This window comes from Nerophis ophidion, linkage group LG10 (assembly GCF_033978795.1).
Source record: "Nerophis ophidion isolate RoL-2023_Sa linkage group LG10, RoL_Noph_v1.0, whole genome shotgun sequence".
Classification (NCBI taxonomy): domain Eukaryota; kingdom Metazoa; phylum Chordata; class Actinopteri; order Syngnathiformes; family Syngnathidae; genus Nerophis; species Nerophis ophidion.
In genome coordinates this window covers 502,903-530,886 of record NC_084620.1, presented here as the reverse complement: position 1 = coordinate 530,886, position 27,984 = coordinate 502,903, and the positions used below count along the sequence as shown (strand labels likewise).

The following is a 27,984-nucleotide window of genomic DNA, read 5'->3' as shown; positions in this document are numbered from 1 at the left end:
GACTCTTAAACAAAATAAAAATTATTGAATTTAGGGCCCATCACTGTTTTTATCTGAACTTAGATGTCCTCGTAACTGACAAATTTAAATAAATAAGACATATTTAAATGTATACAAAGCCCAGGCTGTGACCATGTGCCTGACAGTAAGACAATTAAACGTTATTTATTTGCTATTAAAATACACACTCTTCTGCCCTCAAGTGTTGAAACACAGTATTACAACTGCCGAACATTCTGGCAAGTTTTAAGTAAAAGGAGTGTCTTTGTTGACAAATGTCTTCCCTTAATAATATAAATTAATTTCCACGATTTTATTAGAATAGCTAGATTTGCTCAAAAAGTTTTCGATGTCCGACTGAACATGAATGCAGCATTTCCAAGCCCAAGTTGTTCCCTTTTAAATGCGTCATTTCATGAAATATAATGTAACCTTCTTTTCTTTGTTAAAGACTTTGCTTTAAAGATTTTTGCCATTTTTTTTTTTTACCGCTCGTACACGCTTCCTGGATGCTCGTTCACGCGTTGTTTTTTTCTTCTTTTTTTTTAACCATTTGTGCTGTAACATCTCGTCAGACACGGAAATATATTTGCAAGGACGAACTGAAAGGTAGGTGAATTTCTCTTGAAAGTACTTTGACGTATTTTGTTTTGCAACATTTGATGACTGTGGAAATGGCTGATAAAGATGTGCAGGGCGAACTTTTAATTTGTATAACTTAATGTGGACATCAGCAGCGAACATTCATTGCTTATTTTGCTATTCAGCCAATAACGGAAGTCTAATACAATTCCAATTCTATTAGTAGCTTCATATTTTTGTATTTGGAAGAATGTATATTTAATTTTGTTCATACACATCTAAAGTGAAGTGAATTATATTTATATAGCGCTTTTCTCAAGTGACTCAAAGCGCTTTACATAGTGAAACCCAATATCTAAGTTACATTTAAAAGCAGTGTGGGTGGAACTGGGAGCAGGTGGGTAAAGTGTCTTGCCCAAGGACACAACGGCAGTGACTAGGTTGGGGGAAGCGGGGAATTGAACCTGCAACCCTCAAGTTGCTGGCAGAGTTGCTGTTGTTCCCAAAATCTTCACTTTCCTTATAATAAAGTTGTGAAGTGAATTATATTTTATATAGCGCTTTTCTCTAGTGACTCAAAGCGCTTTACATACCCAATATCTAAGTTACATTTAAAGCAGTGTGGGTGGCACTGGGAGCAGGTGGGTAAAGTGTCTTGCCCATGGACACAACGGCAGTGACTAGGTTGGGGGAAGCGGGGAATTGAACCTGCAACCCTCAAGTTGCTGGCAGAGTTGCTGTTGTTCCCAAAATCTTCACTTTCCTTATAATAAAGTTGTGAAGTGAAGTGAATTATATTTTATATAGCGCTTTTCTCTAGTGACTCAAAGCGCTTTACATACCCAATATCTGAGTTACATTTAAACCAGTGTGGGTGGCACTGGGAGCAGGTGGGTAAAGTGTCTTGCCCATGGACACAACGGCAGTGACTAGGTTGGGGGAAGCGGGGAATTGAACCTGCAACCCTCAAGTTGCTGGCAGAGTTGCTGTTGTTCCCAAAATCTTCACTTTCCTTATAATAAAGTTGTGAAGTGAAGTGAATTATATTTTATATAGCGCTTTTCTCTAGTGACTCAAAGCGCTTTACATACCCAATATCTAAGTTACATTTAAAGCAGTGTGGGTGGCACTGGGAGCAGGTGGGTAAAGTGTCTTGCCCAAGGACACAACGGCAGTGACTAGGTTGGGGGAAGCGGGGAATTGAACCTGCAACCCTCAAGTTGCTGGCAGAGTTGCTGTTGTTCCCAAAATCTTCACTTTCCTTATAATAAAGTTGTGAAGTGAAGTGAATTATATTTTATATAGCGCTTTTCTCTAGTGACTCAAAGCGCTTTACATAGTGAAACCCAATATCTAAGTTACATTTAAACCAGTGTGGGTGGCACTGGGAGCAGGTGGGTAAAGTGTCTTGCCCAAGGACACAACAGCAGTGACTAGGATGGTACAATTTTAGGGAAATGAAACTTGTAGAGGCTTTTTCCAACTATGGAAATATGAATCAGTCACTGTCATGCTCTTTTTGTGTGTGTTTAATCCCGGAGATGTGGAAGTCTGTGGTGGGCCACAACGTGAGCATGAAGGTGCAGGCAGAAGGTGACGACTGGGAGACAGACCCGGACTTTGAGGTAGTACATCTTGACTTCCTGCAATGTGTGTCAAGGTCTATAGGGTTGACGCAACCTCTTCCTGTTTCAGAATGATGTGTCGGAGCAGGAGCAGAGATGGGGGGCCAAGACTATCGAGGGCTCCGGCCGCAAAGAGCACATCAGGTAAAAAAGGAGAGGTGCTGACTTGTGTCCACTTGTTGATGGCGGTCTGTGTCCGCCAAACCGTGCAGAAGCAGGAAGAGGAAGTGAGAGCTCAGCAACTTCTCTCCGAATAATGACAGCAGTGTTTTATTGTACTCTAAAAGGAACACTGCACTATTCAACTGGCGGCCCAGGGGCCGGGTTCAACCTGGGCATGGCCCCTGAGTCTAGTTCAAAACTTGGAAAACAAACATTTTTGCAGCAAATTCCTACCAACACTAGAGCAGGGGTCACCAACCTTTTTGAAAGCAAGAGCTACTTCTTGGGTACTGATTAATGCGAAGGGCTACCAGTTTGATACACACTTCAATAAATTGCCGGAAATAGAGATATCAATCAATCAATCAATGTTTATTTATATAGCCCCAAATCACAAATGTCTCAAAGGACTGCACAAATCATTACGACTACAACATCCTCGGAAGAACCCACAAAAGGGCAAGGAAAACTCACACCCAGTGGGCAGGGAGAATTCACATCCAGTGGGACGCCAGTGACAATGCTGACTATGAGAAACCTTGGAGAGGACCTCAGATGTGGGCAACCCCCCCCCTCTAGGGGACCGAAAGCAATGGATGTCGAGCGGGTCTAACATGATACTGTGAAAGTTCAATCCATAGTGGCTCCAAGACAGCAGCGAGAGTCCCGTCCACAGGAAACCATCTCAAGCGGATCAGCAGCGTAGAGATGTCCCCAACCGATACAGGCGAGCGGTCCATCCTGGGTCCCGACGAGCGGTCCATCCTGGGTCTCGACTCTGGACAGCCAGTACTTCATCCATGGTCATCGGACCGGACCCCCTCCACAAGGGAGGGGGGCACATAGGAGAAAGAAAAGAAGCGGCAGATCAACTGGTCTAAAAAGGAGGTCTATTTAAAGGCTAGAGTATACAGATGAGTTTTAAGGTGAGACTTAAATGCTTCTACTGAGGTAGCATCTCGAACTGTTACCGGGAGGGCATTCCAGAGTACTGGAGCCCGAACGGAAAACGCTCTATAGCCCGCAGACTTTTTTGAGCTCTAGGAATCACTAATAAGCCGGAGTCTTTTGAACACAGATTTCTTGCCGGGACATATGGTACAATACAAGATGGAGCTAGACCGTGTAGTATTTTATACGTAAGTAGTAAAACCTTAAAGTCACATCTTAAGTGCACAGGAAGCCAGTGCAGGTGAGCCAGTATAGGTATATATGTATGTATATATGTATATAAAGGTATATACAGTACAGGTATATATGTATGTATATATGTATATAAAGGTATATACAGTACAGGTATATATGTATGTATATATGTATATAAAGGTATATACAGTACAGGTGTAATATGATCAAACTTTCTTGTTCTTGTCAAAAGTCTAGCAGCCGCATTTTGTACCAACTGTAATCTTTTAATGCTAGACATGGGGAGACCCGAAAATAATACGTTACAGTAGTCGAGGCGAGACGTAACAAACGCATGGATAATGATCTCAGCGTCTTTAGTGGACAAAATGGAGCGAATTTTTGCGATATTACGGAGATGAAAGAAGGCCGTTTTAGTAACGCTTTTAATGTGTGACTCAAAGGAGAGAGTTGGGTCGAAGATAATACCCAGATTTTTTACAGAGTCACCTTGTTTTATTATTTGGTTGTCAAATGTTAAAGCTGTATTGTTAAATAGAGGGTGAGAAGCTCTGCCATCCGGGAGGAACTCAAAGTAAAGCCGCTGCTCCTCCACATCGAGAGGAGCCAGATGAGGTGGTTCGGGCATCTGATCAGGATGCCACCCGAACGCCTCCCTAGGGAGGTGTTTAGGGAACGTCCAGCTGGTAGGAGGCCACGGGGAAGACCCAGGACACGTTGGGAAGACTATGTCTCCCGGCTGGCCTGGGAACGCCTCGGGATCCCCCGGGAAGAGCTAGACGAAGTGGCTGGGGAGAGGGAAGTCTGGGTTTCCCTGCTTGGGCTGCTGCCCCCGCGACCCGACCTCGGATAAGCGGAAGATGACGGATGGATATATTTATCTTTGTGGAAACACTGATCATCTTAATGATTTATCACAATAAATATACATAGAAACAGATAAATATGCAACACTTTATTTTTGTTAAAATTGAACATTTTCAAATGATCACTTCCAAGACAGTCTTGTGAAATCACAATATCTCATTTTAACTGGCTAGCCACTAACATTTTTTTAAAAATCATGAATTACTTTGCACCATGTTTGTACAAATAATAACTCATGTAACATACAAAAGTCATCTCTCAAATTTTTACATAAATCATGTACACTTTGAACTGAACACCAAATCTGTTATGTTTCTTTGTCAGTTAGTTAGTTAACTAGTGTGTTCAATCAATCAATCAATCAATCAATGTTTATATTTATATAGCCCTAAATCACAAATGTCTCAAAGGACTGTACAAACCACTACGACTACGACATCCTCGGAAGAACCCACATAAGGGCAAGGAAAACTCCCACCCAGTGGGACGCCAGTGACAATGATGACTATGCGAAACCTTGGAGAGGACCCCCCCCCTAGGGGACCGAAAGCAATGGATGTCGAGCGGGTCTAACATGATACTGTGAAAGTTCAATCCATAGTGGCTCCAACACAGCCGCGAGAGTTCAGTTCAAAGCGGATCCAAGACAGCAGCGAGAGTCCCGTCCGCAGGCAACCATCCCAAGCGGAGTCGGATCAGCATTGTAGAGATGTCCCCCAACCGATACACAGGCGAGCGGTCCATCCTGGGTCTCGACTCTGGACAGCCAGTACTTCATCCATGGTCACAAGGGAGGGGGGGGCAGAGGAGAAAAAGAAAAGAAGCAGCAGATCAACTGGTCTAAAAAGGAGGTATATTTAAAGGCTAGAGTATACAAATGAGTTTTAAGGTGAGATTTAAATGCTTCTACTGAGGTAGCATCTCCAACTGTTACCTGTACAGTGTTGTACTCTGGTGTGTAACTTGACACTGCAACTCTGAGTGAGTCTTGCAGATGTGCATCAGTGAGGCCTGTTCTGTGTTTGTTCTTGATGAAGTTCATGTCAGAAAAGGCAGATTTACAAAGATAAGTTGAACCAAACAGGCTTGCAACCTTCATAGCTGCTGCGCATACACCAACAGTACTTTTCTGTGTCAACAAGGCACCAAAAGTTTGGTACAGCCTGGTGGGCTTTAAATTTTGAATTGACAGGAAAGAAGAGGATGGAATTTAAAAGGTAAAAAGGTATATGTGTTTAAAAATCCTAAAATCATTTTTAAGGTTGTATTTTTTCTCTAAAATTGTCTTTCTGAAAGTTATAAGAAGCAAAGTAAAAAAAATAAATGAATTTATGTAAACAAGTGAAGACCGAGTCTTTAAAATATTTTCTTGGATTTTCAAATTCTATTTGAGTTTTGTCTCTCTTAGAATTTAAAATGTCGTGCAAAGCGAGACCAGCTTGCTTGTAAAAAAACCAAAATTGATAAAATAGAGGTAGCTCACTGGTAAGTGCTGCTATTTGAGCAGCCTCAATCGTCCTGTCCCCTTAGCAGAAAAACAGCCCCAAAGCATGATGTTTCCACCTCCATGCTTCACAGTAGGTATGGTGTTCTTGGGATGCAACTCAGTATTCTTCTTCCTCCAAACTCGACGAGTTGAGTTTATACCAAAAAGTTCTATTTTGGTTTCATCTGACCACATGACATTCTCCCAATCCTCTGCTGTATCATCCATGTATCCATTTTGGTATAAACTCAACTCGTCGTGTCTGGAGGAAGAAGAATACTGAGTTGCATCCCAAGAACACCATACCTACTGTGAAGCATGGGGGTGGAAACATCATGCTTTGGGGCTGTTTTTCTGCTAAGGGGACAGGACGATTGATCCGTGTTAAGGAAAGAATGAATGGGGCCATGTATCGTGAGATTTTGAGCCAAAACCTCCTTCCATCAGTGAGAGCTTTGAATGGTTGACCAAATACTTATTTTCCACCATAATTTATAAATAAATTCTTTAAAATTCCTGCAATGTGAATTCCTGGATGTTTTTTTCACATTCTGTCTCTTAAAGTTGAAGTGTACCTATGATGAAAATTACAGACCTCTGTCATCATTTTAAGTGGGAGACGGCGTGGCGCAGTGGGAGAGTGGCCGTGCGCAACCCGAGGGTCACGGGTTCAAATCCCACCTAGAACCAACCTCGTCACGTCCGTTGTGTCCTGAGCAAGACACTTCACCCTTGCTCCTGATGGGTGCTGGTTAGCGCCTTGCATGGCAGCTCCCTCCATCAGTGTGTGAATGTGTGTGTGAATGGGTAAATGTGGAAGTAGTGTCAAAGCGCTTTGAGTACCTTGAAGGTAGAAAAGCGCTATACAAGTACAACCCATTTATCATTTATTTATTTATAACTTGCACAATCGGTGGCTGACTAAATACTTTTTTGCCCCACTGTAAATGTACTTTCCATTGAATTCTGAAATTAATTCATAGACATTTATAAGTGACATAAGGTTATTTATTACCCCAAACAGCAGATAAAGGACACTCTTACGGTTTCCAGGGGCATTTTTAAATGCTTTTTGGTGCCCAAAAATGAAGATATGAGGCTAGTAAAATCCATTCCAATTCATATTAGAATCTTTCTGTATCGACCTGTAATTGCAAAAGGGCCACATTAAACGTTCATATTTCATTTACTGTCCAGTGTTGCAGAGCTCAGGCAGACGGTGGCCGCGGAGCACGAGAAGGTGAAGCATCAGGAGGAGACCCCCAAAGCGTCTTACGGCTATGGGGGAAGGTTTGGGGTAGAGAAAGACCGCATGGACAAGGTTCGATGGACCGTCAACTCGCTTGTTACAGTTAGAGTCAAGCTGTCTGACAGGACTGTGGATGTTTAGGTGGCCATGGGGCACGACTACGTGGCTCAGGTGGACAAGCACAGCTCCCAAAAAGACGCAGCCAGAGGCTTTGGAGGGAAATTTGGGGTTGAGAAAGACCGCGTGGACAAGGTATGAGGACATTATGTTTCCATAGTGATTTTGTGCTGCTTCCTGACAAATGAGAATGGTTTATCTCTGTGGTTGTTTCCTGAAAGCTTCATTAGAATCCGACCATAACCTTTTGAGTTATTTTACTAACTAACTAACGGACGGAATTAAAAGTAAAGTACCAATGATTGTCACACACACACAAGGTGTGGCAAAATTATTCTCTGCATTTGACCCCCTTGATCACCCCCGGGGAGGTGAGGGGAGCAGTGAGCAGCAGCGGTGGGAATCATTTTTGCTGATTTAACCCCTAATTCCAACCCTTGATGCTGAGTGCCAAGTAGGGAGGTAATAGGTCCCATTTTTATAGTCTTTGGTGTGACTCGGCCGGGGTTTGAACTCATTACTTACCGATCTCAGGGCAGACACTCCAACCACTAAGCTACTGAGTTAATTAGTTAAGCTCCTGGCAGAGGTAACGTCCCCTATTGCTCGTATTCCGTCACGTGACTTCTTCCCGGAAGTGAAAACCAGTGGTGGTCAACCAAGCCAAGATAATAGCAGACAAACTATCTGTGTACAAAAGAGGTTCAAATATTCCTTCAAAAAGCAGATACAAGGAAAACATTTAACTATGCAATGGAATAAATCCGGCGTCTTCAGTAATGCGGACGTTGTACCGGTCCGTTGTGGTGAAGAAGGAGCTGAGCCGGAAGGCAAAGCTCTCAATTTACCGGTCGATCTACGTTCCCATCCTCACCTATGGTCATGAGCTTTGGGTCATGACCGAAAGGATAAGATCACGGGTACAAGCGGCCGAAATGAGTTTCCTCCGCCGTGTGGCGGGTCTCTCCCTTAGAGATAGGGTGAGAAGCTCTGCCATCCGGGAGGAACTCAAAGTAAAGCCGCTGCTCCTTCACATCGAGAGGAGCCAGATGAGGTGGTTCGGGCATCTGGTCAGGATGCCACCCGAACGCCTCCCTAGGGAGGTGTTTAGGGCACGTCCAGCTGGTAGGAGGCCACGGGGAAGACCCAGGACACGTTGGGAAGACTATGTCTCCCGGCTGGCCTGGGAACGCCTCGGGATCCCCCGGGAAGAGCTAGACGAAGTGGCTGGGGAGAGGGAAGTCTGGGTTTCCCTGCTTAGGCTGCTACCCCCGCGACCCGACCTCGGATAAGCGGAAGATGATGGATGGATGGATGGATGGATGGATGGAATAAATCCCTCTAATCCATGGGTGTCAAATTTGGCCCACTGTGTAATTTAATTTGGCCCTTGAGGCAATATCAATTTAACATTTGAGCTGGCCCGCTGATATCATACAGCGACGGTGCCGCTGTAACACCGCATTCACCGCTAATACTCATACTTGCCAACCCTCCCAATTTCCCCGGGAGACTCCCAAAGTTCAGTGCCCCTCCCGAAAATCAACCATTCTCCCAAATTTCCCCCAAATTCCACCCCGACAACAATATTTGGGGGCTTGCCTTTACGGCACTCCCTTTAGCGTTCCCCACAACCTGTCATCACGTCTGCTTTTCCTCCGTACAAACAGCGTGCCGAACCCAGTCACATTAATATTTGCGGCTTTTACACACACACACACACACACACACACACACACACACACACACAAATGAATGCAAAGCATACTTGGTCAACAGCCATACAGGTCACACTGAGGGTGGCCGTATAAAAACAACTTTAACACTGTTACAAATATGCGCCACACTGTGCACCCACACCAAACAAGAATGACAAACACATTTTGGGAGAACAAATTGTATTTAATATACCATCCATCCATCCATTTTCTACCGCTTATTCCCTTTCGGGGTCGTGGGGGGCGCTGGCGCCTATCTCAGCTACAATCGGGCGGAAGGCAGGGTACACCCTGGACAAGTCGCCATCTCATCGCAGGGCTATTTAATATACCATTGATGATTTTTTGTTTGTTTTTTGAAAGTTGATTTTGCACTATTAAGTTAGCAAATTAGTGTAGCAAACTGAGCAGTGATGAACTTTTTATCCATGCACATTCTCTTGCTACTTCAAGGCTTCAGTGTTTGATTCATTTATTATTATTATTTTATTTTCAAATGTTTTATTAGCCTGTGGAAAAAAAACATTTTCATGTTTACCTCAGAACGCTGCAAACAGAAAAGAGGCATTCCATTTTTATTAAAATTGTATTTGATATGCCATTGATATTTTTTTTATTATTATTATTATTTGAAACTGGACTTTGCATGTCACTATAAAGTTATATAAGCCTTGCTTGCTCAATATTCAATGCAAAACTCATCTGCGTCCCTATTAAAGGTTAATTTGTTCAACTTTGGCGCGCGGCTTTGTTCAGTTTTAAATTTTGGCCCACTCTTTATTTGAGTTTGACGCCCCTGCTCTACTCGATCAAAAAACGATTTGTCGAGTAATATCAATGATTATACGTCAGTCCCCTTCCCAGACATATCGATCTATTGTGCTCCAGACGCCATTCCACACGACAAAACAGATGAAAACTTAGAAAAGCACTATTTAAGAAGCACTGCAATAAACCATATTAACCACAAAGCGAGGCATATCAATACAAAAATCGACAGTGGTGATATCATACTTGCCATCCTTTAGACCTCCGATTTCAGGGGGTGGGGGGCGTGGTTTGGGGCGGGGTGTGGTTAAGAGGGAAGGAGTATATTAACAGCTGTTTTGTGCGCTGTTGTGCACTGCACTCTCTAAAAGCCGTATATGTTATTGTCACATATGCATGATTGATTGATTGAAACTTTTATTAGTAGATTGCACAGTACAGTACATATTCCGTACAATTGACCACTAAATGGTAACACCCCAATAAGTTTTTCAACTTGTTTAAGTCGGGGTCCATGTTAATCAATTCATGGTACAAATATATACTATCAGCATAATACAGTCATCACACAAGTTAATCATCATAGTATATACATTGAATTATTTACATTATTTACAATCCAGGGGGTGGGATGAGGATCTTTGGTTGATATCAGAACTTCAGTCATCAACAATTGCATCAACAGAGAAATGTGGACATTGAAACAGTGTAGGTAAGTACAGCCAGCAGAGAACATAGTGAGTTCGAATAGCATAAGAAGAAGTATATACATTAGAAATACATTAGATTATTTCCATTAGGTTTTTTACACTCCGGGGAGATGGGATGTGAATGGAGGAGGGTATTAGTAAAGGGTTAAAGTTGCCTGTAGGTGTTGTGGTGCATGTACAGTAGATGGCAGTATTGTCCTGTTTAAGAGTGTCACAACATTGCTGTTTATGGCAGACAAACTGATTTACGGTAGACGAAACCGTGACTGCTGTTGTTGTGTGTTGTTACCGCGCTGGGAGGACGTTAATGAAACCGCCTAACAATAAACCCACATAAGAAACCAAGAACTCGCCCTCGATCATTCTACAGTTATAACGTCATTGGGCAGACACGCTGTTTATATTGTGGGAAAGCGGACGTGAAAACAGGCTGTCCTCACTCAGGTCCGCATGGAGCTGGAGGGGGCGTGGCCCGCAGCTCCGCCTGAATTTCGGGAGATTTTCGGGACAAAATTTGTCCCGCAAGGTTTTCGGGAGAGGCGCTGAATTTTGAGAGTCTCCCGGAAAATCCGGGAGGGTTGGCAAGTATGGGTGATACCCTATCAGTATATGGTCGGTATTGCAGTTATCAGATCAATATTTTTTATTGTGACAAAATACTCTTTTGGAAAATAAAAGAAAATAAGTTCCGGGACACAGGAGGACCAAAAAACTAAATATTCAAATCCGAGCCAATGGGGTTTTTTTGGCTTGTATTTAGTTATTTTTCACTATTGACTCTATTTTGCTCAAAATATTGTACGTAACAAAAGTACATAATTGGAATTACTGATATTGTTACATGGACATCCTGTGTTTTATTTATTTGGATATCAGAAATGGTTAGACCAATATTGCCCATGTAACTACTTCATGTTGGCTGGATTTTCCAAAACCGATCCAAAGAGAAGAATATGTGTTTAATACATTTCAACAGGAGTGTAGATATAACCATGTTACAACAGAAAATAATAAGATGTTACCAGTAAATTAGCAAGTAGATTATTAATAGTTTTTAGAAATGAATACACACAAGTAATGATGCAATATTTTACGTCAGCTGAGTTTAAAATTAATTCCTAAATGTGTCCATGCAGTCTGCTATGGGCTTTGAGTATAAAGGACAAGTCCAGCAGCATACGTCACAGAAAGGTGAGTCAAAAGAACGAAAAAAAAAAGAAAACCATACTTGTGTTGCGTCTGGTGTGTTGTCGTTCTGTGCACAGACTATTCCAAAGGCTTTGGGGGCAAATACGGCGTGGAGAAGGAAAAAGTGGACAAAGCTGCCCTGGGCTACGACTACAAAGGCCAAACAGAAAAGCATCAATCTCAAAAAGGTTAGTCGACTCACAGCTCATGTTTTCTCTCTCTTTTTTTAGGTTAGTCGACGCTGCTGCTCGACTAGGGCTCGACTCACAGCTCATGTTTTCTTTCTCTCTTTTTTTAGGTTAGTCTACGCTGCTGCTCGACTAGGGCTCGACTCACAGCTCATGTTTTCTTTCTCTCTTTTTTTAGGTTAGTCTACGCTGCTGCTCGACTAGGGCTCGACTCACAGCTCATGTTTTCTTTCTCTCTTTTTTTAGGTTAGTCTACGCTGCTGCTCGACTAGGGCTCGATTCACAGCTCATGTTTTCTCTCCCTTTTTTTAGGTTAGTCGACGCTGCTGCTCGGCTAGGGCTCGACTCACAGCTCATATTTTCTCCCTCTTTTTTTAGGTTAGTATACGCTGCTGCTCGACTAGGGCTGATTCACAGCTCATGTTTTCTCTCCCTTTTTTTAGGTTAGTCGACACTGCTGCTCGACTAGGGCTCGACTCACAGCTCATGTTTCCTTTCTCTCTTTTTTTAGGTTAGTCGACGCTGCTGCTCGACTAGGGCTCGACTCACAGCTCATGTTTTCTCCCTCTTTTTTTAGGTTAGTCGACGCTGCTGCTCGACTAGGGCTCGATTCACAGCTCATGTTTTCTCTCCCTTTTTTTAGGTTAGTCGACGCTGCTGCTCGACTAGGGCTCGACTCACAGCTCATGTTTTCTCCCTCTTTTTTTAGGTTAGTCTACGCTGCTGCTCGACTAGGGCTTGACTCACAGCTCATGTTTTCTCTCTCTTTTTTTAGGTTAGTCGACGCTGCTGCTCGACTAGGGCTCGACTCACAGCTCATGTTTTCTCCCTCTTTTTTTAGGTTAGTCTACGCTGCTGCTCGACTCACAGCTCATGTTTTCTCCCTCTTTTTTTTTAGGTTAGTCGATTCTGCTGCTCGACTAGGGCTCGACTCACAGCTCATGTTTTCTCCCTCTTTTTTTAGGTTAGTCGACGCTGCTGCTCGACAAGGGCTCGACTCACAGCTCATGTTTTCTCCCTCTTTTTTTAGGTTAGTCTACGCTGCTGCTCGACGAGGGCTCGACTCACAGCTCATGTTTTCTCCCTCTTTTTTTAGGTTAGTCGATGCTGCTGCTCGACTAGGGCTCGACTCACAGCTCATGTTTTCTCTGTGTTTTTTTAGGTTAGTCGACGCTGCTGCTCGACAGGGGCTCGACTCACAGCTCAGGTTTTCTCTCTTTTTTTATCGACCAGATTATTCCAAAGGGTTCGGGGGAAAATATGGCGTGGAGAAGGAAAAAGTGGACAAAGCTGCTCTGGGCTACGACTACAAAGGCCAAACGGAGAAGCATCAATCTCAGAAAGGCAAGGCGACGCTGCTGCTCGACTGCTGCTCGACTCACAGCTCATGTTTTCCCTCTCGTTTTTTATCTATCCAGATTATTCCAAAGGGTTCGGTGGCAAGTTTGGCGTGGAGAAGGAAAAAGTGGACAAAGCCGCTCTGGGCTACGACTACAAAGGCCAAACAGAGAAGCATCAATCTCAGAAAGGCGAGTCGACGCTGCTGCTCGACTGCGGCATGACTCCGAGCTCTCATTTCAACTCTCTTTATCATCAAAGCAGACTATTCCAAAGGTTTCGGAGGCAAATATGGCGTGGAGAAGGAGAAAGTGGACAAAGCCGCCGTGGGATACGACTATTTGGGCCGCACGGAAAAGCACCAGTCCCAAACAGGTAAGGAAAGATGCGCTGCGAGCATTTTGTTGCGCTTATTCCATACATCCCACTGATCCAGTGGACTTGTTTAGATTACTCAACAGGTTTTGGCGGTCGCTATGGTGTGCAGTCTGAGCGTATGGATAAGGTTAGTAAGGAGGATGTCAGAAATGAGTAACATTTTAATCAATCTGTAACTATGTAAATATTGTATTTGAAGAGTGCATCAGGCTTCTCCGACATGGACTCCCCTGCCTCTGCTTATGAGAAGACACAACCAATAGAAGCCTGTGAGCTCTTTATCACTTTATTATTATACCTAATATACCCAACTTTTCCAATTCATTCATCCTCCCTCCGTTATTGTGTTCTGGGCAGCCGGCGCCAACGCGGGGAAGCTTAAGGCTCGTTTCGAGAGCATGGCCAAGGCCTCCGACCAGGAGAACACACGCAGAGTCGAGGAGGAGAGAAGCAGGCGGAAGGACAGAGAAACCAGGGAGCGGGAGGAAGCCAAACGTGGACAGCAGGTGAGCCGCCATAGAGGCTTCCACTCAAGTCTCGGTGAAGAATGTCACTTCTTTGGTGTGAATGTTCGCTGCAGGTGCAGAAGAGCAGAGAGGCAGCAGAGTGTGAAATCCCACCAGAGGACGACTCGAACGTGCAAGAAGAAACACAACCACAGGTATACTATATTATGCTACTAAATGTATATACAGTAGGTTAAATCAGTGTTTCCTTAGAGCCCTGGGCCCATTGTTGGGCTACCAGCCCCCTTTCGAGGGCCATCAAAAGATATCTGTATCGGCCCACAGCGGTGCTCAATTGTATTACAGTTTTTCACCACTTATGGCAGTACTGACAATATCAAACAAACAGAAAAAGTCTGGAGCTAAAGTCATAGAGAAGTTTCTTAAGCGCAAAAATGACGACTGAGGCGGTGAAGCTGTATTTTTATTTGCACTTATATTCTATAAAAAAACACTTTAAGACCAATGTGTTGAACAAATATATCACTGTTGACTCAACATTGTAGTTAATACTATGATCAGTGTTAATTAAAAACGATATCATCATTAGCCGTTGTCAGCATGTTTCTGCCATTTGGCGTACTTTTCATGCTGGTTATTAGCCTACACCTTCCACGCTGGCTTGGTGCGGGTTGGAAGGGGTATTTTATATCAGAGATCCTTCTCCTAGACCAATGGTTCCCAAACTTTTGCAGGCTGGCGCCCCCTTGGCTCCCCAGTGAATTCCTAGCCCCCCCCCCCCCCCACCCCCCCAACCCAATTTAGTAAACCAATTGATTTTTTAGCAGTTTTAACTGTTTCAGCAACATAGAATGGTAAATAAACATTCCACCAGTAACCTTCATTGTCTCACACTTAATATTAATGGGATGGATGTGCTTGGTGCAGGGACATAAGCTTCTCAACATCAGGCTGGAACTCACTAAGAAGAAGTCGTAGATCCCCGCGGTCAGTAATTTTCAGTCGGTTTCTTTGCTTGGAAAGAAGCAAGGCGACTGCACTGAAGCCCCGTTCTACTAAATATGATGTTGGCGTGTGGTAACCGGACCCTGATGCGTCGTCCACTGACTCGTCCTGCTGCACGTGTTGTGTACAAATCGTCAAACAAACGTTCGAACTTCTGACTTCGACTTCGGACTGCCGCCCCCCTACCTCCCCCTTCTTCCTCACCGCCCCCCCAGATCTTTCCACCGCCCACTTTGGGAACCACTGTCCTAGACTAATTGCCTTACTGGGCTGTTGAACTTAGTCCGTCCTGTTTGTTGTCCGCGCCCCATTTACCCAGGGACCCGCTCAGCTTTAGGGCGCTGACCGCCCGCCAGTCACAAGAGAAGCTGCAAACGGTTATTTGTGTGTATTTTATAGACGTTAGTTGGGACTCACTAAACCCACACACAACCTCCCATCTCATGCCTGGATGTAGTTTAACGTCATACCCAGGAAACTATACGTGGGATATAAATAATAATGGAAGTATATTTGTTTGTATATATAGTATATAATTGGTGTAAAGGTTTAATATGTGTGCAAGGATATTTCACTTGCCTTTACTGTGTGTATAATTGAACTACGTTCATGTTGTGTATAATGTGTGTATTTATAATATGTTGTACAAAGGACATTTCTTAATTTGCGGAAGTTAATTTTGTTCTTGATATTGTTTATAGGGTTAGGCGCAATAAGTGTTCAACTTCAGCCTAAACCCTTTCGGTCTGCAACATTTTCATTTTCAATCTTTGAGTGTACGACTGTTTGTTTATTTTGTTGACCATAGACCGAAGAAAAATAATGAACTAAAAAAAATAGAAATAATAATTTACGGTTCAGTTAGCACTGCGTAATTGTATGGAATTTTTTTGTGCACCCCGCTTTCCGCCCGAATGCAGCTGAGATAGACTCCCGCGACCCAGAAAGGGACAAGCTGTCGACAACGGATGGACGGAGTCTCTTCTTTTGCAGTATATTTGATTAGTATTTGTTTTTGTTTACAGTCTGACATAAGCCTTCAATCAATCAATCAATCAATGTTTACTTATATAGCCCTAAATCACTAGTGTCTCAAAGGGCTGCACAAACCACTACGACATCCTCGGTAGGCCCACACAAGGGCAAGGAAAACTCACACCCAGTGGGACGTCGGTGACAATGATGACTATGAGAACATGATACTGTGATACTGATGATACTGATGACTATGAGAACATATGAGAACATGATACTGTGAAAGATCAATCCATAATGGATCCAACACAGTCGCGAGAGTCCAGTCCAAAGCGGATCCAACACAGCAGCGAGAGTCCCGTTCACAGCGGAGCCAGCAGGAAACCATCCCAAGCGGAGGCTGATCAGCAGCGCAGAGATGTCCCCAGCCGATACACAGGCGAGCAGTACATGGCCACCGGATCGGACCGGACTCCCTCCACAAAGGAGAGTGGGACATAGAAGAAAAAGAAAAGAAACGGCAGATCAACTGGTCTAAAAATGGAGTCTATTTAAAGGCTATAGTATACAAATGAGTTTTAAGGTGAGACTTAAATGCTTCTACTGAGGTAGCATCTCGAACTGTTACCGGGAGGGCATTCCAGAGTACTGGAGCCCGAAATGAAAAAGCTCTACAGCCCGCAGACTTTTTTTGGGCTTTGGGGATCACTAATAAGCCGGAGTCCTTTGAACGCAGATTTCTTGCCTTTGTGATCAACATATTGTTTGACAAGGTTGTAAACTGTAAGTAGGTTAGATATAATTATTAAAAAAGATTAAAATTAAGAGTAAGATTACGAATTCAGGGGCAGCACGGGTTAGAGCATGTGCTTCACAATACGAAGGTCCTGAGTTTAAGTTCCAAATAAGTGCTCGCTGCGAAATAAGTGCCCAAGCGTGTCGGGGCATATATTTAGCGCCTTAAGAGCGAAATATATGCCCACCCTATTGTATAAAGTGTGTATGGGACGGTTTGCGAAATAATTGCCCCTGTGGATTTGCTGATATTGTTAGCTAAAAGAAAAACCGTATCAAACCAAAGTTACTGTGATATATATTGTCTTAGGCTATTAAATATGGAGAAACAGCAGGATGAAACAAATAAAATCAGTAGTTTTAATTTTAGTGAGTTAAGCTTTTAAAAATAGTGGACAGTCTCTCTCTCGCTACACACACGTTGGTTTGACAATGACGCCGCCCTGCCAAAAAACTGCCCGGCCTACCTGTGGACTTATTTCGGCTGGGCACAAACTTGGCTTGACACCGGGCTCGGGATCTTTCTGTGTGGAGTTTGCATGTTCTCCCCGTGACTGCGTGGGTTCCCTCCGGGTACTCCGGCTTCCTCCCACTTCCAAAGACATGCACCTGAGGATAGGTTGATTGGCAACACTAAATGGTCCCTAGTGTGTGAATGTGAGTGTGAATCAATCAATCAATCAATGTTTACTTATATAGCCCTAAATCACTAGTGTCTCAAAGGGCTGCACAAACCACTACGACATCCTCGGTAGGCCCACATAAGGGCAAGGAAAACTCACACCCAGTGGGAGGTCGGTGACAATGATGACTATGAGAACCTTAGAGAGGAGGAAAGCAATGGATGTCGAGCGGGTCTAACATGATACTATGAAAGTTCGATCCATAATGGATCCAACACAGTCGCGAGAGTCCAGTCCAAAGCGGATCCAACACAGCAGCGAGAGTCCCGTTCACAGCGGAGCCAGCAGGAAACCATCCCAAGCGGAGGCGGATCAGCAGCGCAGAGATGTCCCCAGCCGATACACAGGCAAGCAGTACATGGCCACCGGATCGGACCGGACCCCCTCCACAAAGGAGAGTGGGACATAGAAGAAAAAGAAAAGAAACGGCAGATCAACTGGTCTAAAAAGGGAGTCTGTCTATCTGTGTTGGCCCTGTGATAAGGTGGCAACTTGTTCGGGGTGTACCCCGCCTTCCGCCCGATTGTAGCTGAGATAGGCGCCAGAACTCCCACGACCCCGAACGTGACAAGCGGTATGAAACGAATGGATGGATTACTAATTCAGTCTTAATATTTTAATTTGTTTTGGAAAAGTTGGGACTACACGGTGGAAGAGGGGTTAGTGCGTCTGCCTCACAATACGAAGGTCCTGAGTAGTCCTGGGTTCAATCCCGGGCTCTGGTCCTTTCTGTGTGGAGTTTGCATGTTCTCCCCGTGACTGCGTGGGTTCCCTCCGGGTACTCCGGCTTCCTCCCACTTCCAAAGACATGCACCTGGGGATAGGTTGATTGGCAACACTAAATTGGCCCTAGTGTGTGAATGTGAGTGTGAATGTTGTCTGTCTATCTGTGTTGGCCCTGTGATGAGGTGGAGACTTGTCCAGTGTGTACCCCGCCTTCCGCCCGATTATAGCTGAGATAGGCACCAGCGCCCCCCGCGACCCAAAAGGGAATAAGCGGTACAAAATGGATGGATGGATGATTCACTTGTAACCCACACTTCCAACACAAAGCGCAACCATTGCGCAGCACAACTAATTTTTAAATACCTGCTATGAGGTAGCGACTTGTCTAGGGTGTACCCCGCCTTCCGCCAGAATGCAGCTGAGATAGGCTCCAGCACCCCCCGCGACCCCAAAATCAATCAATCAATCAATCAATGTTTATTTATATAGCCCCAAATCACAAATGTCTCAAAGGACTGCACAAATCATTACGACTACAACATCCTCGGAAGAACCCACAAAAGGGCAAGGAAAACTCACACCCAGTGGGCAGGGAGAATTCACATCCAGTGGGACGCCAGTGACAATGCTGACTATGAGAAACCTTGGAGAGGACCTCAGATGTGTGCAACCCCCCCCCTCTAGGGGACCGAAAGCAATGGATGTCGAGCGGGTCTAACATGATACTGTGAAAGTTCAATCCATAGTGGCTCCAACACAGCCGCGAGAGTTCAGTTCAAGCGGATCCAAGACAGCAGCGAGAGTCCCGTCCACAGGAAACCATCTCAAGCGGATCAGCAGCGTAGAGATGTCCCCAACCGATACAGGCGAGCCGTCCATCCTGGGTCCCGACGAGCGGTCCATCCTGGGTCTCGACTCTGGACAGCCAGTACTTCATCCACGGTCATCGGACCGGACCCTCTCCACAAGGAAGGGGGGGACATAGGAGAAAGAAAAGAAGCGGCAGATCAACTGGTCTAAAAAGGGAGTCTATTTAAAGGCTAGAGTATACAAATGAGTTTTAAGGTGAGACTTAAATGCTTCTACTGAGGTGGCATCTCGAACTGTTACCGGGAGGGCATTCCAGAGTACTGGAGCCCGAACGGAAAACGCTCTATAGCCCGCAGACTTTTTTTGGGCTCTAGGAATCACTAATAAGCCGGAGTCTTTTGAACGCAGATTTCTTGCCGGGACATATGGTACAATACACTCGGCAAGATAGGCTGGAGCTAGACCGTGTAGTATTTTATACGTAAGTAGTAAAACCTTAAAGTCACATCTTAAAAGGGACAAGCGGTAGAAAAAGGATGGATGGATAAAAGCCCTTTTTAAAAGTGTTCATGTTTTGCAAAAAAAAAATCCAGATTTATGAGGAGCAGCCAGAATACGGCGATGAGCCTCCAGCTTTGCCCCCACGCTCGGACCATTTCCTGGATGAACTGCCGCCCCCTGTGGGACAGGAGGAGAACGACGTGTATGATGAACCCGCGGTGGAGGATGGAGGCGATGACTACAAGGAGTACATCGGCGACGACTACGAGGAAGTTGCCGCAGCGCCCCCTGTGGTGGAGGAAGTAGGCGACGAGTATGAGGAAGTTGCCACAGCGCCCCCTGTGGTGGAGGAAGTAGGCGACGAGTACGAGGAAGTTGCCACACTGCTGCCTCCTCCACCTTGGTCAGGTATGGCAACACAACATGCTGCTTGTCTTCACTTTCCACAGAAGTACTGCAGGACAGACGCCCCTTGCCAGATATTGCGGCTTTACCACGTTGCAGATTTTTTAAAAGCATATTCTACAATTTGTTAGTTCAAAACTAAACAATTTTAAAATGTTTTAATAAACTAAAGGTATTGTTACTACAGTAATAACCAATTAGAGGGCTGTTCAGTATTGTGGCCCCTGATTGGCTCAACCTCAGGAAGCATTACTATATTGGATTTTGAGTGTAAAAGTGACAAACGTGTTATTTCATGTTCAAAAAATTATTTAGAAGGTTGTAAAAAATGTTAAGCTGTAGCTATGAACATTTTTGATTTATAATTCCTACTTTGAAATAAATTGTTTACCAGGTCATGTTCAGAACCAATTGAGGGACAATTGTTTAAAAAAAAAACACCATTATAGTCAGCAAAAAAATTAAAAGTACATTTAAATGAGAAATGAATCGGATAAGTGAACATTTTATTTTGTTTATCATTTATTAAAGACTCTTGTTGCAAAAACAGCAAGAGGTGAAGTACCTCTTTGTTGAATTCAATAGTGTTTCTCTTTTTTTTATGTCCTGTCCAGCTACTCAGGCAAATCATTCTTAATGTAGATGCTCATATCCGCTGTAAAGATTTACTTTACAAAAGAGAAGTGTGGGATACTTCTCTTGTTGCCTTATTTGTGTTTGACTTTAGTAAATGGATTTACAAACCCCGTTTCCATATGAGTTGGGAAATTGTGTTAGATGTAAATATAAATGGAATACAATGTTTTGCAAATCCTTTTCAACCCATATTCAGTTGAATGCACTACAAAGACAAGATATTTGATGTTCAAACTCATAAACTTTATTTTTTTTTTGCAAATAATAATTAACTTAGAATTTCATGGCTGCAACACGTGCCAAAGTAGTTGGGAAAGGGCATGTTCACCACTGTGTTAATATTAGTAAGACAGAAATGCAATTATTGCACTAGGGCTTCTCGGTGGAAGAGGGGTTAGTGCGTCTGCCTCACAATACGAAGTTCCTGCAGTCCTGGGTTCAAATCCAGGCTCGGGATCTTTCTGTGTGGAGTTTGCATGTTCTCTCCATGAATGCGTGGGTTCCCTCCCACTTCCAAAGACATGCACCTGGGGATAGGTTGATTGGCAAATTGGCCCTAGTGTGTGAATGTGAGTGTGAATGTTGTCTATCTGTGTTGGCCCTGCGATGAGGTGGCGACTTGTCCAGGGTGTACCCCGCCTTCCGCCCGATTGTAGCTGAGATAGGCGCCAGCGCCCCCCGTGACCCCAAAAGGGAATAAGCGGTAGAAAATGGATGGATGGATTATTGCACTACAAATGGAGCAATATACCAAAAGAAATAGCACTACTGATTATGAATAAGAATTACTTCTATCAACATTACTATTGTCTCAAATCCAACAATACATACATTTTATGAAAACTTGAAATAAAAAAGAAAGCAAATAGAGGGGAACAAAGGGACGGCGTGGCGCAGTGGGAGAGTTGCCGTGGTGGTTCAAATCCCACCTCGTACCAACCTCGTCATGTCCGTTGTGTCCTGAGCAAGACACTTCACCCTTGCTCCTGATGGGTGCTGGTTAGCGCCTTGCATGGCAGCTCCCTCCATCAGTGTGTGAATGGGTAAATGTGGAAGTAGTGTCAAAGCGCTTTGAGTACCTTGAAGGTAGAAAAGCGCTATACAAGTACAACCCATTTATTTATTTATTTAAAGAGAAGCGAACTGTATCATTTTTGTAAATTGTTATAACTATAGGTTAAGCTTTGTCAGTGTGCTGGTTTTACCTAGTTTCACCTAGTGGAACGTGAATATGGTTGATAAAACGTGATTACATTCCTTGAGTGTATGTGTATTTATATATTTGTACAGTTTTTGATTGATTGATTGATACTTTTATTAGTAGATTGCACAGTACAGTACATATTCCGTACAATTGACCACTAAATGGTAACACCCGAATAAGTTTTTCAACTTGTTTAAGTCGGGGTCCACGTTAATCAATTCATGGTGAGTGTGTGTGTGGATGTATGTACTGGATTTGTGTATGTATATGGGTAAGTACCAATTTTTCATCTTCTCAAAGTGTGATTGCAACTTTCTTCAGCCCTACGGCGACGTCTGCGGTCAAATTACATTTAAAAAAAAAAAAAAAAAAATAGTTTTGGAGTGTACAATTAACTTGTGTTTTTAATATCACTACAGCAGGTGGCGTCCAAGCGAAAGCAATATACGACTATCAAGGAGGTATGTTACTTTTTGACTTATTTTCCTGTGCTCTTGCACGAACATATCTGCTCCCTTTTCGCAGAGGACACCGATGAGATTTCCTTCAACCCGAACGACGTGATCACCAACATCGAGATGATCGATGAGGGGTGGTGGAAAGGCTACTGCCACGGACGTACCGGCCTCTTTCCAGCAGCGTACGTTGAGCTGATGCAGTAAACTAAGCTACTTTTAGTCAGTCTTGAGTGGTGAGGTTCGTATGGCAACAGATTCAATAAGCCTGTGTTCCAGAGAGTTTATTTGAAGTCTGAGCTTTGTGTGGTTTAAATGGGAAATTAGAAACTCATCATATGAGGAAAACAAGTAGGCGTTTTATCCATCTTTGTTTGCTGATAAAAATATCAAAGTATACATGAGAACAATCAAGCCATTGGTCTGCTCACCTCTGTCCGTACATCTATAGCTGCTGTTCCACACAAATAAAGACAATAATATCCTTAGCATTGTTATCCTCATTGTGAGTCACTTGTCAGAGTCATCATGGATAAAATGTATTTACAGTGTCTGAGGGTGAAGGTTTGGGAGCAAAACAAACATCTTGTTTCACCAGGCAATGCCCTTCTTCTTCTTCTTGACCCGACACCCTTTCTTTTTCAGTCGCATGGCTTTCAGCTTCTTGGCCTGTCGCTGGTTCATCCACACAGGATACTGTCCATGCTCATTCAACATAGTCTTCTTGTTGCGCTTGCTGTCCACGTCCATTTTATGCTCTGCAAGGCAAATGGGGAATAAAAAACAAAATCCATGATAAAGATTCCAAAGGAAGGATGATGACAAGCCCCACTCACCACAATCGCCAGCTTCTGTCGTAACGTCAGCATCCCCCTTGATCTTTTCAGCCGGCACCACAGTGGCGATCTCCTCCAGGTCGGTCATGATGGCATCGCCTTTCTTGTCATTACTCAGGGCTTGTTTGAGGCGGACTAACTCCTTTGGGGCGTTTTTCTTCCTCTTCTCTGCTCGCATCTTCCTCTTTCGTTTGCTACGCAAGCTTTTGGCCATGTTTGTTGATGTTCTGTCTGGGAAGGCAAAAGAAACGTGCAAGTGACATCGCGGCTGGCTGGTTTTCCACAGTGGTCAGTCAAAGTGTTTCAAGCTTGAATCGTGAGTAGCGTCCAGACCACTCTTTTCAGAGTGCAACTGCATTTGCATTGTTTTCATCACCACTATTCCCCAATACTGATGAGATAGAACACACATCGTAATTTATCCAGCACATCGACATATTCGGATTAGACAAGCACTCGTGCCACAAAGCTCTGATAAAAATTGTCAAGTTTACACTTAACAAAACTACCCTGAAAACATCTATACTGAGTAAACACTTAGTTGTCATACAATTATCCGTGAGTCTGCCAAATATATTTTAAATTTATTTGCACATTTTTTAACTGAATCGCTGCCTTCGCACGTCACAAGTGGGGTCCGACCAATCGGATGGGATTGTGCTGAAAATTAAAATTTTCCTGAAGGAACTCTCCTGACGGAATGAATAAAGTACTATCTAATCAAATCAAGTTTTCCATCACTTACAACTAGGATTTTATGGTATACTGGTACTAATAAATTACAGCTGTACTAATGAAATAAAAATAGAACTATATAGGGGTGTAACGGTACACAAAAATTTCGGTTCGGTACGTACCTCGGTTTAGAGGTCATGGTTCGGTTTATTTTCGGTACAGTAAGAAATCAACAAAATATAAATTTTTTGGGTTATTTATTTACCAAATTTGTAAACAATGGCTTTATCCTTTTAACATTGGGAACACTATAATAATTCTGCCCACGTTAATCCACATTAAACTGCCTCAAGTTGTTGCTTTGATTAAATAAAAAGAAAAAACCTTTCTTCTACATATAAAAAGTGCAACATTAAACAGTTTCCATTGAAACTGTTTAATGTCAACTCATCATGCTTAATTTATTACAGCATTTGGGAAGCCTGTAGTTGACTTTTATTATGTAAATGTTGTATTTTTATCAACACGTGATAACAGGGATCCTGCTATTCAAAATTAGGCTGCTACATTATTAATGATTCATGTAACTATAGCTGAAAAATAGTACAATTGCAATAGGAGAGACTATTCATCCCTAAACACCATGGAGTTCAATGAAATAACAGACAGACGAGGCTTTGCTGCCCCTAAAACACGCACACGCACAAACACAGAAATATGAGCTAACGTTACGCTAAAAGCTAATTAGCTTTTATCTCAAGCCTATACTGTGAGCGAGCTGAGCTGCAGTTTAAGTTTCTAGAACGTCAACGGGTTCATAGTGATGTTTGTAATAGTTGTGACTGGGAAGTGTTTAGTATAGTTTGGGTAGAGTGCGCTCATCCCCTGCTAGACGAATAATTGCTCGACGCTAAAGCATTGACTACATCGCTCTGAAGTCTGAATACGCACTGCTGATTGGCTGTTACATCGCTCTGAATACGCACTGCTGATTGGCTTTGTATGTAACCAATCAGATGGTTGTGTGGGCGGGACAATGAGGCAGAGACAGAGGCAGAAAGCAGAGCATCTTGTGAAGACTTCTGCTTCCGAACTTGTTCGGTACGCCCGCGTGCCGAACCGAAACGGTTCGATACAAATACACGTACCGTTACACCCCTAGTACTATACTGATTTCGAAAAACAGTGGTGCCTTTTTTTTTTTTAAATTGACGTGTGTGCCGGGTGACAATCCTGGCATGTTAATCAACACGTGCACTCGCAGCACTTGCAAGCAGAAACTGTGTGAAGACAGAAGATAGAGAATGAAGTTTATTCATTGAACAAAGTCACAATCTTTGTTCAATGAATGTTCGGCAATTTGGCGTCCCCAAAGTAAGAACTGAACTGAGCAAGAAAGCATTCAGGTTTTCAGCACCGAAGGCTTGGAATAACCTACAATCGAATCTTCGACTTCAAACCCTTGTTAAATTAAATGAGTTGAAAGCTTTCGTGAAATGATCGCAGTCTACCTTTTCCGTATGCACATGTGTTATGTGAGCAAGTTTTTAATGTTGTAAATTTGATGTTTTGTGTTGTTTACTGTTTTGAATGTAACCTTGCTGCAGCCCTCTTGGCCAGGTCTCCCTTGGAAAAGATATCTTTGATCTTAATGGGACTTTACCTGGTCAAATAAAGGCTAAATAATAAAAATTTAAAAATTGACATATATTGGCATTTAAACACAACGATAAAGGTGGAACTTTAAATACTAAGCGCTGCTTTACAAAAAAAGTTATACAATTTTGAAAGACAGATTAAACAAAAACGGTCAGACCTAAAATCTTGAGCCTCGTTGACTTTGTTTTAAAGAGATTTAGACTTAGACTTCCTTTTTATTTGTCATTCAAATTTGAACTTTACAGTACAGATAAGAACGAAATTTCATTGCATTAGTTCATGGTAGTGCAAGATAAAAAAAACAATAAGATGCAGATATAAATAGATTACTGTACAGATAAATATATTGCACTTTTGCATATCCATCCACGTTTATGGATGTATGTTATATTGTCTTTATATTCTAGCAAATTAATCCATTTTTGGGTGGGGATTTAAGGGATTATTATGATGCTTTCAAGAGTCTTACGGCCTGAGGGAAGAAGCTGTTAGAGAATCTGGAGGTTCTGCTACGGAGGCTGCAGAACCTCTTTCTAGAGTCCAGCAGTGAAAACAGTCCTTGGTGGGGTGAGAGGAATCCCTGCAGATTTTCTGAGCATTTACCGTATATAAGTGCATTTTCACCGGGTTTAAAATTCACAACTAACTTAGTATTTATTGCAGGAAAATTTTAATTTTACTTAAATCACTGGAATTTTCTTTACACGACATGTCTCAAAGCTGTCAATATTGTACATTTTACACATCTACAGGGTCCACCATTATTTTTTCTTTCTCTATACCAGCCCTGGGCAAATTAAGGCTGTTACTGTGAAAGTGACCGCAGCTCTTTGGTCACTTTGATGTGGCTCAGCTGCATAATCAACAATCCCCACGATTATTTCGGGAGGTTTCCGGAGTTTGGTGCCTCTCCCGGGAACCACTCGTAGGCCGGTCTTCACCCGGTCTACAATATAGAGTGCGTGTCATGACGGCAATGCTTTTAACTTCCTTTTTAACATGTCGTCATGCCCGCTTTTACACAATACTATCTGCTTGTCGGCCGGTTGCCTGCTATACGCAGCTCTTGTCAAAAAACTTTAACAGTCTTACTAATATGCACCACACTGTGAACCCACACCATACAAGAATGACAAACACATTTCGGGAAAACATCCGCACTGTAAGACAACATAAACACAACAGTACAAATACCCAGAATCCCATGCATCCCTGACTCTTCCTGACTACATTATACACATGCTAACACCAAATTCCGCCCCCCCAACACCGACGCACGGAGGAGGGGAGGTGCTAAAACATAAATCTTTAACATCAATATTTATAGAACATGTCCACAAAAAAAATCGAGCTGTCAACACTGAATATTGCATTTCTATTCACAGTTTATGAACTTACATTCATATTTTGTTGAAGTATTATTCAATAACTATATTTATTAAGGATTTTTGATTTTTTTTTTTAGAATATTTAAAAAAAATCTCAGGTACCCCGAGGGATACCTTCAAGTACCCCCAGGGGTACGCGTACCCCCACTATACCAGTGGTTCTCAAATGGGGGTACGCGTACCCCTGGGGGTACTTGAAGGTATGCCAAGGGGTACGTGAGATTTTTTTGTAAATATTCTAAGAATAGCAACAATTCAAAAATCCTTTATAAATATATTTATTGAATAATACTTCCAGGAAATATGAATGTAAGTTCATAAACTGTGAAAAAGAAATGCAACAATGCAATATTCAGTGTTGACAGCTAGATTTTTTTGTGGACATGTTCCATAAATATTGATGTTAAAGATTTCTTTTTTTGTGAAGAAATGTTTAGAATTAAGTTCAAGAATCCAGATGGATCTCTACTACAATACCCAAGAGGGCACTTTAGGTTGATGATTACTTCTATGTGTAGAAATCTTTATTTATAATTGAATCACTTGTTTATTTTTCTAAAAGTTTTTAGTTATTTTTGTATCTTTCTTTCCAAATAGTTCAAGAAAGACCACTACAAATGAGCAATATTTTGCACTGTTATACGATTTAATAAACCAGAAACTGATGACATAGTGCTGTATTTTACTTCTTTATCTCTTTTTTTTCAACCAAAATGCTTTACTCTGATTAGGGGGTACTAGAAATAAAAAAATGTTCACAAGGGGTACATCACTGAAAAAAGGTTGAGAACCACTGTCCTATACCATAGTATGAAGGTGCAAAGTAGCATCAATTCTTTGGGTTAATGTTCCGACATGAAATTAATGCAATCACACTTGTTATTGCTAAGATAGTTACTTAGCAATTACTAATACAAAGTATGTAGTAGAGTTAAGTAGGACTCACATTAGCTTAGCTACACCTAGCTAACTCGATGGCTATTTAGGTTGCCACACTACTTTCAAACACTTGTTAAAACACACGCATGAAGTTATTAATGTTGTGATAGTAATGGTTCCCAAGCACACCCGGAATGTAAAGAAAGTCGCTTACAAAATAGGAGTTCTTTTTTGCTGCCGTAATCGCTTGGTGGACAGGAAGAAAAGAAAAGACACGTGTTTGCAAACGGCAGAGGAGCAGCAATGGACGCTGAACAAGCTTTGATATGATTGGCTGCATTAGAATTCTGAAGACTGCGAGCT

General features: G+C 42.8%; 2 protein-coding genes across 4 annotated transcripts; one reads left to right on the top strand and one right to left on the bottom strand.

Moving 5' to 3' along the window:
- The first annotated feature begins 458 nt into the window (after window positions 1-458).
- On the top strand, window positions 459-23,251 carry hcls1 (hematopoietic cell-specific Lyn substrate 1). 3 transcript variants are annotated; one of them, XM_061911959.1, is made up of 17 exons: window positions 459-609; window positions 2,124-2,207; window positions 2,278-2,351; window positions 7,066-7,189; window positions 7,259-7,369; window positions 11,567-11,621; window positions 11,696-11,806; window positions 13,040-13,150; window positions 13,225-13,335; window positions 13,409-13,519; window positions 13,594-13,649; window positions 13,722-13,791; window positions 13,880-14,028; window positions 14,103-14,183; window positions 19,577-19,892; window positions 22,152-22,190; window positions 22,255-23,251. In XM_061911959.1, exons 2-17 carry the CDS (start codon window positions 2,124-2,126, stop codon window positions 22,389-22,391), a joined length of 1,740 nt encoding a protein of 579 aa, XP_061767943.1. In that variant the 5' UTR covers window positions 459-609; the 3' UTR covers window positions 22,392-23,251. The 3 variants fall into 3 exon arrangements, with proteins under 3 accessions (XP_061767943.1, XP_061767944.1, XP_061767942.1); XM_061911958.1 differs by having other exon boundaries at window positions 460-609; window positions 22,149-22,190; XM_061911960.1 differs by lacking the exon at window positions 13,040-13,150 and having other exon boundaries at window positions 22,149-22,190.
- On the bottom strand, window positions 22,453-27,980 carry llph (LLP homolog, long-term synaptic facilitation factor). Its single transcript, XM_061911966.1, has 3 exons — window positions 27,836-27,980; window positions 23,021-23,251; window positions 22,453-22,942 (listed from the first exon to the last, which is right to left on the bottom strand). The coding sequence occupies exons 2-3, from the start codon at window positions 23,232-23,234 to the stop codon at window positions 22,776-22,778; spliced, it is 381 nt and encodes a 126-aa protein (XP_061767950.1). The 5' UTR covers window positions 23,235-23,251; window positions 27,836-27,980; the 3' UTR covers window positions 22,453-22,775.
- Between the last annotated feature and the right edge of the window lie 4 nt (window positions 27,981-27,984).

Excerpts from the sequence above, each read along its gene's own strand:
- llph (XM_061911966.1), bottom strand. The coding sequence starts at position 23,234 with ATGGCCAAAAGCTTGCGTAGCAAACGAAAGAGGAAGATGCGAGCAGAG. Across the intron at positions 22,943-23,020 it reads GACAGAAGCTGGCGATTGTG|AGCATAAAATGGACGTGGAC; the intron begins GTGAGTGGGGCT and ends TTTGCCTTGCAG.
- hcls1 (XM_061911958.1), top strand. The coding sequence starts at position 2,124 with ATGTGGAAGTCTGTGGTGGGCCACAACGTGAGCATGAAGGTGCAGGCA. Across the intron at positions 13,151-13,224 it reads GAAGCATCAATCTCAGAAAG|ATTATTCCAAAGGGTTCGGT; the intron begins GCAAGGCGACGC and ends TTATCTATCCAG. Across the intron at positions 13,520-13,593 it reads AAAGCACCAGTCCCAAACAG|ATTACTCAACAGGTTTTGGC; the intron begins GTAAGGAAAGAT and ends GGACTTGTTTAG.